The 15,192-nt window shown below is 38.2% G+C and overlaps 1 protein-coding gene across 1 annotated transcript in view; it reads left to right on the top strand.

Moving 5' to 3' along the window:
- Positions 1-15,192, top strand: part of LOC124803383 — a 514,737-nt gene that overhangs the window by 355,863 nt on the left and 143,682 nt on the right. Inside the window, 12 exon segments of the mRNA XM_047264568.1 lie at positions 1,420-1,652; positions 2,763-2,932; positions 4,378-4,525; positions 5,207-5,527; positions 6,612-6,808; positions 7,480-7,612; positions 7,991-8,191; positions 9,361-9,646; positions 11,260-11,429; positions 11,559-11,777; positions 11,865-11,993; positions 12,370-12,603. Coding sequence (XP_047120524.1) covers positions 1,420-1,652; positions 2,763-2,932; positions 4,378-4,525; positions 5,207-5,527; positions 6,612-6,808; positions 7,480-7,612; positions 7,991-8,191; positions 9,361-9,646; positions 11,260-11,429; positions 11,559-11,777; positions 11,865-11,993; positions 12,370-12,603 — 2,441 coding nt within the window.

Raw genomic sequence — 15,192 nt, 5'->3', positions numbered from 1 at the left:
GCGTGCATCCGTGCGTCGCTGCGGTCCGGTCCCAGGTCGACGGGCACGTGCACCTTCCGCCGACCACTGGTGACAACATCGATGTACTGTGGAGACTGTCGCGGCATGCTACCAGTGTTAAAGACTGCGATGGAGCTCCGTATGCCACGGCAAACTGGCTGACACTGACGGCGGCGGTGCACAAATGCTGCGCAGCTAGCGCCATTCGACGGCCAACACCGCGGTTCCCGGTGTGTCCGCTGTGCCGTGCGTGTGATCATTGCTTGTACAGCCCTCTCGCAGTGTCCGGAGCAAGTATGGTGGGTCTGACACACTGGTGTCAATGTGTTCTTTTTTCCATTTCCAGGAGTGTAGTTTCAAAGCTAGGATCTTTATCCAAAACAATGGAAACCCAATGTGTTTTTCATAACAATTCCTTATTCCCAAATTTGATTTAAAACTAGTAAATTCATAACAAGCCCTGTTAATTCAAAACAGAAAACATTCGCATGCGTGCACGCGCTCCTGTGGTGTGTGTGTGTGTGTGTGTGTGTGTGTGTGTGTGTGTGTGTGTGTGTGAGAGAGAGAGAGAGAGAGAGAGAGAGAGAGAGAGAGAGAGAGAGAGAGGGGGGGTTTTATTGTTGAGGCAACTAGTTTTCAGCAAACTACACCAGAAACTGCAGGCATTGTGTGCCCTAAATTTGTTCAGATGGACACAGTTTTCATTAAGGATGACAAAAGACACAGAAGGAATGTACTTAATCTGTAGTATAATTTTTTAAGATGCCTGGCTGTAGTATATGAGGGAAAATCAGTACGCTCCATGCATAAAAAAAAGAAATTAGGTGAAGTCACCATTGACTGGTGGAATTTTTTAGTCGTGATATACTACTATCATAACAGGCTTCACACACAATTATATATTTTGTATGTGTATTTTCTAATAGGCACAGTACTGTTGATTGTTTCTCATTTGCTCAAAAACTATTTGTTTTAAACGAAACATAATGTACCCCATCACTTTAGGTCACGATGCCAGAGTATATGCAACAAACCACCCAGGGTATTTTAGTCTCCTAATTATCTGTGGGCTTTAGTATTAACGTGTGTTGTGTAGAAAAGAGTAATGAATGTTCTATAAGCACAGATGTTGTCTCAATGGGAAGACCAAGATGCAAAGTTAATATTTACCATTGTCAAAATGAGTACAAAAAATTCAGCATTTACAAGTTCACCCAGAGAGAGGAGGTCGCAACTATTCTGTGGGCAGCAACACATTTTGTAATTACAATTTTTATTTTGTGTATGGGACATTATGTACCTATGGTGTTGCTATTCTTGAAGCATTCTGTATCAAAAAATTTGTTGCTGTTTAACTTTATGCTCTTGACTTTTTATGTACTAGGAATACTTCATATGTTCAATACAAATCTCTTACAGAATTATCACCAGTTCAGCAGCAACTGACAGAGGTTAATAACCGTTATGGTTTGCTTGGTGTACGTCTATCGGATCGCCAATCAGAGTTGGACAGCACACGTGAGGAAGTACGTAGGCACATGGATAGTTTACGTACGTTGTCAGGATTCCTGGACAAGGTACAACGATCTCTGCCAAAAGAAGTAGTACCACAGACAAAAGATGAAGCTAACAAAGCTGCTAAGAGTATAAAGGTAAATATTTATCTCCACTTCTAATCTGAAATGTGCATAATTGATTTGCTTCAGAATTGTGAGAAATGAACTAGTTAATTTATTCTAAATCTGATGCAAACTATCTATAATATTGTTGGATTGGATTATGTAATCTGTAGTTAAATTCCAATTCAGAATATTAATAGGGTTTTGCATCTCATAAGCAGTAAGAGACATGTAATGTCAAAAATACAGTATTCCAGACTGGGTTACCCTCTGAGAGAGAAAAAAGAAATGACAACAGTTTCATTACCCATCTAGATTGAATTCATTTTTAAAATAGTGGCTGATTTCAGTTCCATATTAACCATCTTCAGATTGATTGTCTTGGGTACATGAGTAACCTATCCAGTTCATAAGCAAAATTTACATGGTATGTTGGTTGTTTTTCTTATAACCAATCCAAAGATTGTTCATGAGAAACAGAAACAGGTTACGGTTTATAAAAATGGATGCATTGTAGACTGACAATAAAACCTATTGTAAAACAGGTTATTGTGGAAAAATGGATGCATTGTAGACTGACAATAAAACCTATTGTAAATCAGTTTATTGTGGATTTTCACCAAAATGACAATTTGAAAAGTTTTCTCAAATACGCTGGCTGTAGAATTGGTAGACCTGTAATATAAAGGAGAAAACAGTGGAAAGAAAGATAGACATATGAAATTGTCAGTAAGTCATTTAAAATTGTTACAAAGCATTGCACCATAACTGTGTATTATCCTTTATTTAACAGCATATATCTTGTGTAAGACAAGCATTATATAATTTGAGTAAGTGGAATATGCCAGTATATTGTGCTATATGAACAGTAGTCAATGAGAGGTTTTCTTGGTTAACCAAATCATTAAGAAAGTAATGTTGACAGATTTTTTTTTAAATTAGGATCTCCCATACTTTTCCCAAAACAGCCATTATTAACATCACTTCCGATTCATGTTTGTGAACAACTGTCACAAGGTTATTTCACAATTATTTCCATTTACTCATTTTTCTATAACTGTGTGCAATATTTTTAAAAATTGCAGAAGGGCCTTGGTTGTTGATCACTATTTATTTGTTGAACAAAAATTGGTATTTTTATAGGCTATCATGGAGGACATGTACGAGAAACAATCTCTTCTGGATAACACTCGAGGACAAGTTGCTGATCTTCTCAAGAGGAAACCCAGTGTACAAGGGTCTGATACACTGCATGATGAATTAACTGATGTTGTCACTCGATGGAAGAGTATAAATGATAGATGCAAGGACAGGTTAGTTTTGTTTTTGTGTGTGTGTAAAAAAGAGAGAGAGAGAGAGAGAGAGAGAGAGGGGGGGGGGGGGGGAATTGTGTATTACTACAAACTGGAGTCAAATGAAAACCTGAAAAATGTAATTAAAAATCTACATTTCTCGGCAACAAAGTTGGCCGCACTGTTACAGAGATGTAGGGAATGCCACTGCAGGTGGCAGCATACTAAAGACAACTGAAACATATCCACAACACTGTTTCATAGTGGCTGCCCAACTTTTAAAATGCACCATGTAAGTGCAGTGTTCTGTCATACATTTTCTGAACAGCCTATTGAGATCCATTGGCAAATGAAGGTCCAGTTTGATAATGACTGTCTGTTACTGCAGCAAGTGTATGAGTGGAGCAGAAAGTTTGAAAATGGTGTGACTTCTGTGACAGGTTGTCAGTGCCCAGGTCAGGCACACCACGTCGTGACACCAGCAGCAACATTGAAACCATTGTGACAGAAAATCGCCATGTGACGATAGTTGAGATAACTGCAAATCTGAACATTAATCATGGTCCAACACCTGAAATCATTCACGAAATGATTAAGTTTTTCATAGTGTTTGTGAGATGAGTACCATGGCAGCCCACTCCTGAACCGAAAGAGCAATACGTTGACATCTGTGAAGAACTTTTGTGGCACTTTGAAGCAGAAGGTGATGACTTCTTCACAAGAATCATTACAGGAGGTGAAACCTGGGTAGACTACCACCAGCCCAAAACACAGAGCAGTTGAGGAAGTTCTGGACACACATATGTCTGCAGGGAAGGTTTTGCTGACTGTTTTGGAATGACTGAAGTACAGTCTGGGAACACTACATGATTGTGAGAAACACCGTCAACAGTGTCATGTTTGACTATGTTAATAAATTAGCTTTCGCCTGCAATAAGATCGAAGTGACATGGACTTCTAACTACAGATACTGTTTTGTAACATAACAGTGCTCAGCCTCATACAGCTGTGCAGTGCTTACAATCATCAGTGACCTGCACTTTGATACTCTGCCATATCCTCCATAATCACCAGATCTCACACCAAACGATAACCACATGTTTGGACCACTCAAAGAGGCGATGGGAGGAAAGAAATTTCATATTGATGAAGAGGTGCAAGTGGCTGCCCACATGATCAAAAGAATTTTATTTATTTATCGCCCCCGCCAACCAAACTAATCCATGTACTTCCTATACACTGAAGGAAGTGTGTTGAATGATGAGGAGGCTTTGTCGAAAAATGATATAATTGTGTTCCACTTCTTGTTTAGTAAAAAAAGAAAAATTAAGGTTTTCATTTGACTCCCCCCTCATATAACAGATATTTTGTAAGAGACTGTGAGAACTTTAATAACGAGATTGTAAAGACCTGGGTGCCTATTTCAGACACTAAGATTATTACAATGCTTTATTTTCTTTTTGCAGAATAAAACTGATGGATGATATCAAAGAATTCTATGATACACATGACAATCTCTCAGCCTGGCTAGGAGCTAAAGATCGTATGATGACTGTTCTTGGTCCTATCTCTTCTGATTCACGAATGGTTCAGAGCCAAGTGCAGCAAGTACAGGTATGTTACTTAGCTTTCCTGTCTCTTTGAGTCTGTGGTTTAATGGATATATGCCACTGTCTGTTTTACAATTATAGGTACTAAAAAGTTATGACAAGTGATAACTGGTAATAATTGCAGTTTAAGTTTACAAATAAAAGAAAATGAGTGTTACAGGCGCTCATTCATTATATTGTTGAAATTTTGAAAGGCACCTAAACAAAACTGAAGTGCTTCATAACTAAAGCAAATGCATATCTCCTCCTCCTCCCCCCCCCCCCCCCCCCCCCACACACACACACACACACACACACACACACAGGGAGTGGTGAAGAGGGGAGGGGTAGTGACTGCATCATCACATAGGATACTGCAGTTGCCATAACACTAAGTAGCCATGTGACACACACATTGTGTGTGTGTGTGTGTGTGTGTGTGTGTGTGTGTGTGTGTGTTTTGTACTAGTTAGCTGTGAAGATTCTTACCCTTCATTTACCTTTACATTGATTTGATTATATATGTGATTTTATACAATCTCCATCAAACCTGCCATTCAAAACCAACTAACAACTGACAACTGTAATCAGCTGTAAAGGTTACTGATACTAAACATTGTCAGGCATAAAACTAGTGCAATACTAATTTCTTACTCCTCTCAGTTTGTCTCTGTGATTGCTAATGTTGTGCTTCTGTTTATCACAGGTTCTACGGGAAGAATTCCGCACTCAGCAGCCACAATTATCTCATTTGGAGGAAGTTGGCTCTGCCGTGCTGTCGAAGTTGGACATGTCAGCACCCGATGCTCAGCGCATATCAGTGAAGCTGACATCTCTGCAACAACGATGGGCGGAACTCCTTGCGAGGCTTCAAGAACGTGCTGACTCGTTGGGTGCTGCTGCTGATACTAGCCGTGAATTTGATGCTGGGTTGCTGCGCTTGAGAGATGCATTGCAAGCTCTTTCAGACCAGCTAGATGAGGTACCCCTTGACCGGGATCCAGAGGAGCAACTTCGTAAAGTTGAGGTTTGTGTAATGTTTCATTACTAGACTGCTAGCAGTACACAGTTATTTTTACAGTATTGTTGTTTCATTCATTGAGCAGTAACTGTTCATATTTGTAAATATATTCAGATGATTTTCTGTTTTGTACATATTTTATGAGAAATATAGTAGTGTCGATGTAAGAAGATACCTGTTGGAGTGAGATGAGCAAAAGCTTCACGTGCCTGCTTGAACCAAGCGTGTAATGTGACTTTGTACACATCTCTGTACCAATACATCAGTGTTGCCAGAGGTCTATAGCTGACTGCTGTTTTCACCTGCGTTGCAGCTGAAGTCTGGCAACAGTGCTGGTGGGATCATCGTATGCCGACTCAACTATATGATCTCATACTAATAGAGAATTGTTTCCACTTTTTGTGGCATTGCTACACTCTTGATCACATACTGTAATCATGATGCAAAATGGTGTGACTACAGAAAAATTTCATGTTGATTTTTACAAATAAAATCTGGAGAAAATGTTTGCCACATGTTGAACATACAATCAGTATATAGAAACAGATTTATAATTTTAAGGAAACTTCTGGCAGAATGTAAATACTTTAAGAGTGAAAGACCACTCGCTGAATAGCAGAAGTGGTGGGTCATCAATATACACTCACAAAAGAGAAAGGAGAATGTGTTCCAAAATTTAGCAAGTTGTCTTTTTATCTTGTGTGTGTGCTTGTCACTGACTCAATGCTACTGCTTTTCCACAAGTAGATATGGAATTAGTTTGTTCCATTACATTGTACATCATCAGTGTGAATGTTGATATAATAGAAGGTTATGTAGTTCCACCACACATACAGCTGCGTTTATCTGTCTACTTAACATGCTCTTATTCAGATTCATGTTGGATATTTTATCATTGCTCTGTCATTTGAATGTAAAGATAACTGACATTTATGTACTACATTATTCAAAAGTAAATGTTACTTACAGTTAAGTTGCAGACAGTAGAAATGAAAGATACAGAGACAGAAAGTAGAATTTTAATAATCATTTCTTAAGTTAACCAGTAATGAGTGTTAAAATACTTTTGTCATACTTTTAAATTTTGCAGAATCTCGAACGTCAGCTTGAGGGCCAGCGTCCTCTATTGGCAGATGCAGAATCAACAGGGGCTCAGCTGTGCGATGTACTTAGTGACCCTGCTTCTAGAGCAGAGATACAGGGAAAACTTGGTGCTGTTGGTCGTCAATACAATACATTGCAGAAGAAAATGGATCACCGCAAAGCAGAAATTGAAGGCAACTTACGGTAATTAATTGATATCGTGGCTAGACGTCTTTTAAGTAATGAAGTCTTTGTTCATATACTCTACTGCAGACCTTGGAAAACTTGTAGTTCTGTATTCTAGCACTGCTGATGAATTTGAGAATGAACTAATCACTGCAATAAACAAGAACTGAATGGTTTTAACTTTCTGTTCTTCATAATATTTTACTTTGTTCTCATTGTGTTAGTGGCATTGTTGGTATCGATACTCCAAAGCTTCATGGGTAGAGGGCACAGGGGCTACTAAGAGAGAAATTTGCGTGATTTTTATACATGTATGCAGTTTTTGAACATTCATAACTTTGTTGTAGTGTTAAACAAGCCTTAGGCCTTTGTCATATATGATGTAGTCATCCTTTTGTCTCTTAACAGAGTCAGTGTAGATATGACACTGTAACAAATGTGTTATATTACTATTGTGTGATAGTGTTGTCTGTTGTAATATTACAGAAGTCAAGTCTTTCCATAGATAGAACCATCAACAAAGAGTTGTGATGCAGTTCAGACTCATTTTATTGATTCTTTTTATTGTTTTGAAAGAAGTTCGGATTTGTGCTCCAGATTTGCAAGAATATGTTTTACTTTATAGAAACTAATATCTTTCTGGCTGATGTTGCAATATGCACACTTTCAATTTGTTTGGTGTATTTCAGAGATGGTAGACAGTTTGAGGCATCATGCGCACGCACTTTGGGATGGCTGTCTGATGAACTTGGAGCTATGTCTGAAAGGTTGTTAGTGTCTGCTGATAGAGAAGTATTACAGCAACAACTTGATCAGCACGAGGTGAGAATAGACTTACATCAGTTACATTTTAATCATGAGTTCATACATAGAAAAGTAAATATTGAAGGGGCTAACATTTTTGTGACAAGTTAAAATTGTGTGTCACACTGGATCTCGACTCTGGAACCCTTGCCTTCCATGAACAGGGCTGCACACCCTAATGCTATCTGTGTTCACCTCTTGGACCAAATTAAAGTTTTAACTTGTTACATGTTTTCCTCTTTATCTTCCAAGCTTTTAGTAATAAGTGTTAATCATTCAGTATATTGTTGAACGAATAAAATTCGTGTGATGGACGACATACTTCTTTATAATATGTGCCACTTTTTAGACATATCAATAATGTTTTTGTGCTGATGTTGTGTTTTACATTTTCAGCCTGTTTATAAGGAGGTAATGAGCAAAGAACATGAAGTAATAATGCTCTTAAACAAGGGGCGGGACATGTTGGCAAGATCTTCACAGATGCAGCGCAGTGATTCACGCAATTTGCAGAGAGATGTTGATAAGATTCAGTCTCAGTGGGACCGACTGCGCAAGGATATTATGGAGAGACATACAAGACTTCAGACATGCATGGTGAATGAGCAAGATAATATTTTTATAGGTTTTTACTCTAGTCAGCTATATGTCATTCTGCCCGTGATTACTCTTGCTTTGCTAGCCTTTATAGTGTAGTAATTTTTTTCTTTGTAACAAAGGAAAAATCAGTCTAGAAAACTAATAAATTAAGGAGAGACTTTCTGCCCTGGACTTGCCTTCAAAAGACAAGACTTACATAATGGTAGTAAAAATTCCTTCCTCAGAAGGGGGAGATGGATAGCTTAGGCACAGTTACAAAGGAAGGACTATAGGGACCCACCTATGAGGAGGACAAAACCAATCATGTTTTTTGCAGTAAATGAATGTTTCTCATAAAATTATAGCCTTGGCAGAAACAATATCAGTAATTGCAAATTAGTACATGCTAACTATTTATATCAATTTCCTACACCTTTTGCAGCAAATTTCAATAGCTTTAACACCATTATGTTACGTAGAGGAAGGAGCATCACAACAGTTTGACATCATTAGCTCATGAGAAAGTTCTTCAGCCACTCGGAACTAAATCATTCCAGGAAAAACTAAAGGCCATTAGGATTACTGTAGATGGTGGAAGCAGTAAGGAAGAATCTCTTAACACTTTGAAATAGGAATGAGAAGAAACAAACCTTTTTTTATTACACTGCTGTCCATTTTTCATAGAAACAAATTATACTGCAGTAATGTGAAAGGTTCCAGCACATATTGGTAGGAGTTATATCTTTTTACCAAAGGTTCCTTCTTGTTATTCTGAAGGGGGAAGAGTTAACACATGAAGGCAAGAGCTGAACCACCTGTTCAGAACTTCTGATTTAAAATAGCAACCAGAAAGTTGAGTGCTCTGAAACAGAAGTCACATTAGCAGGAGAGGAGGGGGAGGTGGAGAGAACAGGAGAACTTACTCTGTTTAGTAGACTTGAAATTCAGATGAGAAAGGGGGAGCAGGGAGGTGGATGAAGTGGGGTATGTGCTGTAGAGGAACTGCGTGTAATTGATTTGTGTTGCCTCTTTGCCGTAACATTAATTAAGCAAGAGTAATAAAGCAAGAATGACAACTAATATTGACAGCAAAAAGAAGTTTCTTTCAGTTTCAAGTATCTGTAAAATGAAATTTATCTGTAGTTCTGTTTTAAAACAAGTAAATCATCTCTTCATCTCCCTTCCAGGAACATTGCCGCAAGTATTACAAAGCACAGGAAGCTTTCCTCCCTTGGTTGTCACAGGCAGAGACCAAGCTGGAGGCTTTGGCACCAGCCTCATTTAAGCGCAAAGACATAGAACGTCAACTTAAAGATCTTTCTGCCTTCCGTAATGAAGTATGGAAACGTTCTGGAGAATTTGAAAATAACCGTACCCTTGGTGACACTTTTGTAGCTGCGTGTGATATTGATAAAGATGTTGTTAAAGGGGAGCTAGCACAGATGAAGAAGAGATGGGATCGTCTGAATAATGGTGAGTGGACTTGGTATTGTCATTAATCATGACACCATATTAACACTTTGAGGACCAGCAGCTTAGATACAATCTTGGTCCAGTGACCAGCCATTTTTAGCGTTTTTTGAACTACCACTGGCACATTTATATTTAAGATATCTTGAAACAGAAAACATATGAAAAAACCGTCTTTAAGGTTTATTTTAAACATTTATTTTAATTATATTGCTTGATGACAAAATGAATAACAACAAACATAAAATATATGATTTCGGTTTCACAAAAAATGCGTGTTTTAGTTTTGTGTAAATTCACAGGTAATTAGTTTCAGTGTGGAAGATTTTGAAGCATTCTGGCATGCAGAGTGGTACATTGCAGTCTGAACACCACCAGCTGGTTTCCTTCTTACCTGCTTTTTTCTTAGAGCAAACTTTACACATCCTAGTTGGACGCTCCTTCTCAGTGGCTGCAATTTTTTCTGCAAAGTGTTGTCCTGGAAGTCTGTTGCTGTGAGTTTCACTAGTTGTCTAGTGCCAAATTGGTACCTTTGTGAATTAGTCCTTCACCAATTTGTCGTAGAAAAGTGGAAAAATGGCAGCTCTTTCTTTAAGCAGGAGTCCTGGTTTCCCAGTATAAGACAAAATGCATTTGTTGCAGCCATTATAAGCGTGTGGAAGAACAATTTCTTCCACCACTTCATCTGTTTCCTCCTAAATGCATAGTAAGAAATCATTTGATCACTCCTACAACCTCTGTTTTGTAAATATTGTAGTCAAGAATGGCATCTGGTTTTGATTTTACTTTGATACTTCCTTTGTGTGACCAGACATGTCCGAGCTGGTCATTTTGTGCACGGTGGACAGGCATAGTACATCTCTAGTGTCTTTCACTTCAAGCAAAGCAGATGATTCCTCCTCATTGACACAGACTCATACCTTTTCAGTTTTTGGAAACAATTTCATTTGGTAGTTCTTTCTGGTTAGTCATGCTTGTACCTACTGCTTTTGTTTTATGTTGCCACAGAAAATCGAATACTGCTGGTGAACTATAAAGTCTTTCCAAGTAAACAGTGTGGCCTTTTCCCAGGTAATCTGCTAGCAACCTCTCAAATAATGGTATTACGGAGTTGTCTTGTGTTTCTTTCCCAGCATATACCCCCAATCTAAGAACATTACCAGTTTTGGAAGCCCACTCAATAAACCTTTTTTTCTCCATACTTGTCAGGTTTATTTTTTATGTAAACCCGAAATATCACTCTTCCATGAAAACCACACATGCCTTTGTCAATAGTGAGGTTTTATGATGGGTAAAATGATTTTTGTGATTCTAATAAGAAATGATCCAGGACTGGCCTGATTTTATACGTGGAGTCATGCTGAGGTTGACTTTTCGGAATGTAAGTTGCAATGTCATTCAAGTGCAGGTTTGATAATATTGCCTTGAATCTGTTTCTTGCCATAATGGAACCAGGGAAAGGGCTTGAAATAAAATTGTTGGTAGAGTTTGACAGAATGTGAATTTTGATGTGACTTCTTCTGATCAGAACTTGAAAAACTGAAAAATTAAATTACTAAATATGACGTAAGTAATCATATTGAGGTAGCAATTAATAACATCTTATCTCTTTACAGAGTTACTTGAACGCACACAATCCCTCGAAGATACGTCTCGCCGACTAACAGATTTCTCTGAGAATCTAAGAGACCTGACACATTCGCTGCAGCGCTGTGAAGATAGGCTGGCATCTCATGATGCACTTGGTGGTGCAGCAAAGGATCCAAAACTGCTTGATAGAATAAAGGTTGGGACTCTGAAGATTACTTTAGTGGTGTTGAAGTGAAGTTGCCTGTCTACACTGTCATGTTTCTCAGAAGTGCCATCAGTGATTGGAGGTATTATTTTTATGATTTCCTTTGTTTCTCTCTTTCAGACCTTACGTGAGGAGACAACTGCATTACGCAAACCTCTGTCTGCTGTGCGACAACAAGCAGGTGATTTGTGTCATGAAGCAGGAGAGTTGGGAGTTGATGCATCTCATCTGCAAGATGAAGTGGATGGCATTGGGGATCGTCTTGATGATCTGCAAGCTAAACTTGATGATCGTTGCAGTGAACTTCAGTCAGCTGCAACTGCGGTCACTCAGTTTACCGTGAGTATTTCAGCAACGTGAGGGCTGAGATATTCTGATATTGCTTTTTACTTAAATTCCTCATGGGCTTTGTGTTTGTTAATCTAGGACCAAGTGAAAGGTTTGAGCCACGACTTGTCGAACCTTGAACAAGAACTAGAGAATATGAAGCCACCTGGCCGAGATCTGAAAACAGTTCATACACAGCAAGATGAAATTGCCAAATTCATCAGAAAGGTATTAAATGCCACATTCATAATTGTTCTTTCATTCTAAAGCAAATATCTCTGCTTTTACTGTGGATTTTAAAATTAGTTTTCAGTATGTATCATGTTGATCTGCATCTAATGCTGAATTAAGTTTGTCTTTCAGTCTATGGACATATTATCACACAACTCTTTCTGGTACAAACTACGACATTATTACTTAAATATGGTCTTGCATTAACAATCATATAAAAATGATTGTGTACATCACACTAGAATTTATTATAAATTAGTGGCATTTTTTCATACATTTCAAGAGTCAGAAGACTTATTCCACATTATTCATTTCTACCTTAGTACTTTTGTTTATTCATAATCATAATTTAAAAAAAATGAATTTTTAACAGCTGTCACGTGTGTCGGACAATGTGGGGGATACAGTGTCTGCCGGTGAACGCCTTGTAGATTCTGGATTTGCACCAGACACTGCAGCCACTCGGGAACAAGCTGATCTGTTACGTAGGCAATTGGCTCGGCTCGAGGAGAGAGGTCGTGCACGTGAAGAAGACTTAGCAACAACCCTTGACAGGCTTGAAACATTCTACCAGGCACATTCTGGTATCACAGAGGATATTCGACATGTAAGTGTGAAAGACAGTAAGCATTTCATGATGATAAGAAATTTAAATTTTAAATTATTATCCCCAATTTTCACCTTAAATTTATCATCTTTTTTATCTTGTCTTAGTTTATTCTTTGTTCTCATTTTCACTTTATTTCTTCCAAGCCAAGCTCACATTTTTTAGTTACAAAAAGTCCTTTTTTATCAGTAATCATACCATCAGATCTCAATTTTATTTGTGTAATTTATTAATTTCATTTTTGTTCATTGGGGAAGAGGAACAAGAATAGCAAAACATGGAATTTTGAAATACCTGGATGATAAAGATGGGTTATTGCTTTTAAATCATTTTCTATATCCTGTGTTTCTCTGGAGTCAGAGTTTAGAATAACTCTCTTCATTTTACTTGTGTTAGGTTTCTTGTTCCTACTCCTCTTCCTATTGTGCGACGTGGTACATTGATTACAGACAAGGGACTCATTTACAGGAGTAGTAGTTTTTAGTCTCTGACTAATCAACCCAAACTGGATTTCCAACAGGGTCTCAGAATCTCTTCAGTTGAGTGAGTGGACTGATACTTCAATATGCCAGTACCTCTTCTTTCAATGTGGTGTCAAATGTGGGTAACCTTCATGTTAAGGTCATCCATAAATTTTAAATCATTCACTGTAATAATGCAGACATAGACAGTGACCACAACCTGGTCCTAATGAAAAGTTCATTCAGATTCAAATGTCCGTAGAAAAAGACACAAAAAATGGAATTGGGAAGTACAAAACCTGAAAACTAAAGAACTGGCAAGGCATTATGCACAAGAAATGGACTATCTAGATAAAAATTTACAAAATGGCAGAGTAAAAGAAGACTGGGAGCAAATAAAATCTGGTATATATGAAGCAGCAGAAAATAGGGTTGGCAGAATTAAACCCGAAATCAAGAGGAAATCGGTTGCAGCAGATGTTAGGTTATCGAAAACAGAAGACCATGAAAATGTAACTGATGAATTTCTTTAGGGTGTGTGCATAGATGCAGAAGAAAGTATGTGAAATGGAAGAACTGATAGTCCACAGGAAACCAGATAAATTTTTTAACAGATGTTATTTCGTGCAGACATGGTTAAGAGAGGGAAAGAATACATAGTGGAACTGTATGACAGAACACCTTTAGTGGAGGATGTACCAGGAAAGGAAGAGAAAGCAAATGAAGGTGACAAAGGAGACCACATTTTGCAATAAGAATTTGAGAAAGCTCTTAAAGATCTTTGGGAGAACAAAGCAATGAGTACTGATGACATTCCAGCAGAACTTATGAAGAATGTTGGTAACTGTGTGGAAATGATACTGATTAGGTCTGTCTGTAACACACGAGAAATATCAACTGTATTCAAAGAAATACTTTATGATCTCTGTTCCGAAGAAGGAGGCAGCTATAAAGTGTGAACAGTACCGAACTTAATCCTAATATCACATGCACCAAGAAATCTCATAAAGATAACTCTGGGGAAGATTGAAGAGAAGTTGGAGGATATGCTGAATGAAGATTAGTTTGGATACAGGAGAGGATTAGGAACAAGGGAGGTGATTCTGGCACTGAGACTTCGTATCGAAAAGCAAATACAGAGAAATAAACCAACTTCTATTCCTTCGTATACATAGAAAAGATATTTGAAAATGTTATCCGCTAAGAGATGTTCAGAATGCTAAAGAAAGCAAGTCTAAAATACAAAAACATGGGGGTTATACTAAGTGCCTATAACAAGGAAGTGGCTGTGATTAGGCGTTTCATCAGAAACAAGGAGCAAAAATTAGAAAAGCTATGAGAGAAGGGTACACTCTTTCTTTTCTTATATTCAATGCTTGCATCTGGGAACTATAGTCTGCAAAATTACTGAAGTGGGGACAAAATTAATGGGCAGAAGATAGTCATGCTGTACGACACTGATGATATTGTTGAGAGCACGGAGACAAAAATATCTAGAGAAGGCCCTCAGCACAGTGAAAAGAATTTTTGAGGATCAATACAGTATGAGAATACACAAACAAAAGACTAAAGTGATGATGTGCGGTAATGAAGAAGAATATGAACCTTGAAGAATAAGACTTGGAAGGGAAGAGCTAGAAGTTATAGAGGAGTGTACTTACTTGGGAAGGAGGATCATAAGGGATGCTAGAAGGCAGAAAGAAATCGTGAGCAGAATACAGCAGACCAAAATTGCATTTAATTTGAGTAAAAGAATGTACTCACCAAAAAGAATATTAGTCTGGAAATAAGGAAATGAACCACAAAAACATTTGTTTGGAATGTAATCCTACATGGGTGTGAAACTTGGACAGTTGGACACCAAGAGAGATGGTGGCTAGAACCGCTAGAGATTGGGTTGTTTTCAAGGATGATGAAAATCGTCTGGAGAGACACAGTTATGAATGAAGTGGTACAGAGAAGAGTACAGGAAATGAGGTATCTGTGGAGGCAAATCGAAACAAAAACAGCCGGTCTCGTAGGAGGCGAATGATATCGCTGCAAACCACAAACCAACCTGCCTCAGGTTTGAATACTAGAGATTGAAGAGGGGCGGTGTGTGTGTGTGTGTGTGTGTGTGTGTGTGTGT

The sequence above is a fragment of the Schistocerca piceifrons genome, chromosome 6 (genome assembly GCF_021461385.2).
Source record: "Schistocerca piceifrons isolate TAMUIC-IGC-003096 chromosome 6, iqSchPice1.1, whole genome shotgun sequence".
In the NCBI taxonomy this organism is placed as follows: domain Eukaryota; kingdom Metazoa; phylum Arthropoda; class Insecta; order Orthoptera; family Acrididae; genus Schistocerca; species Schistocerca piceifrons.
The sequence above is the reverse complement of the archived record's forward strand: the minus strand, read 5'-3'. Positions and strand labels throughout refer to the sequence as shown.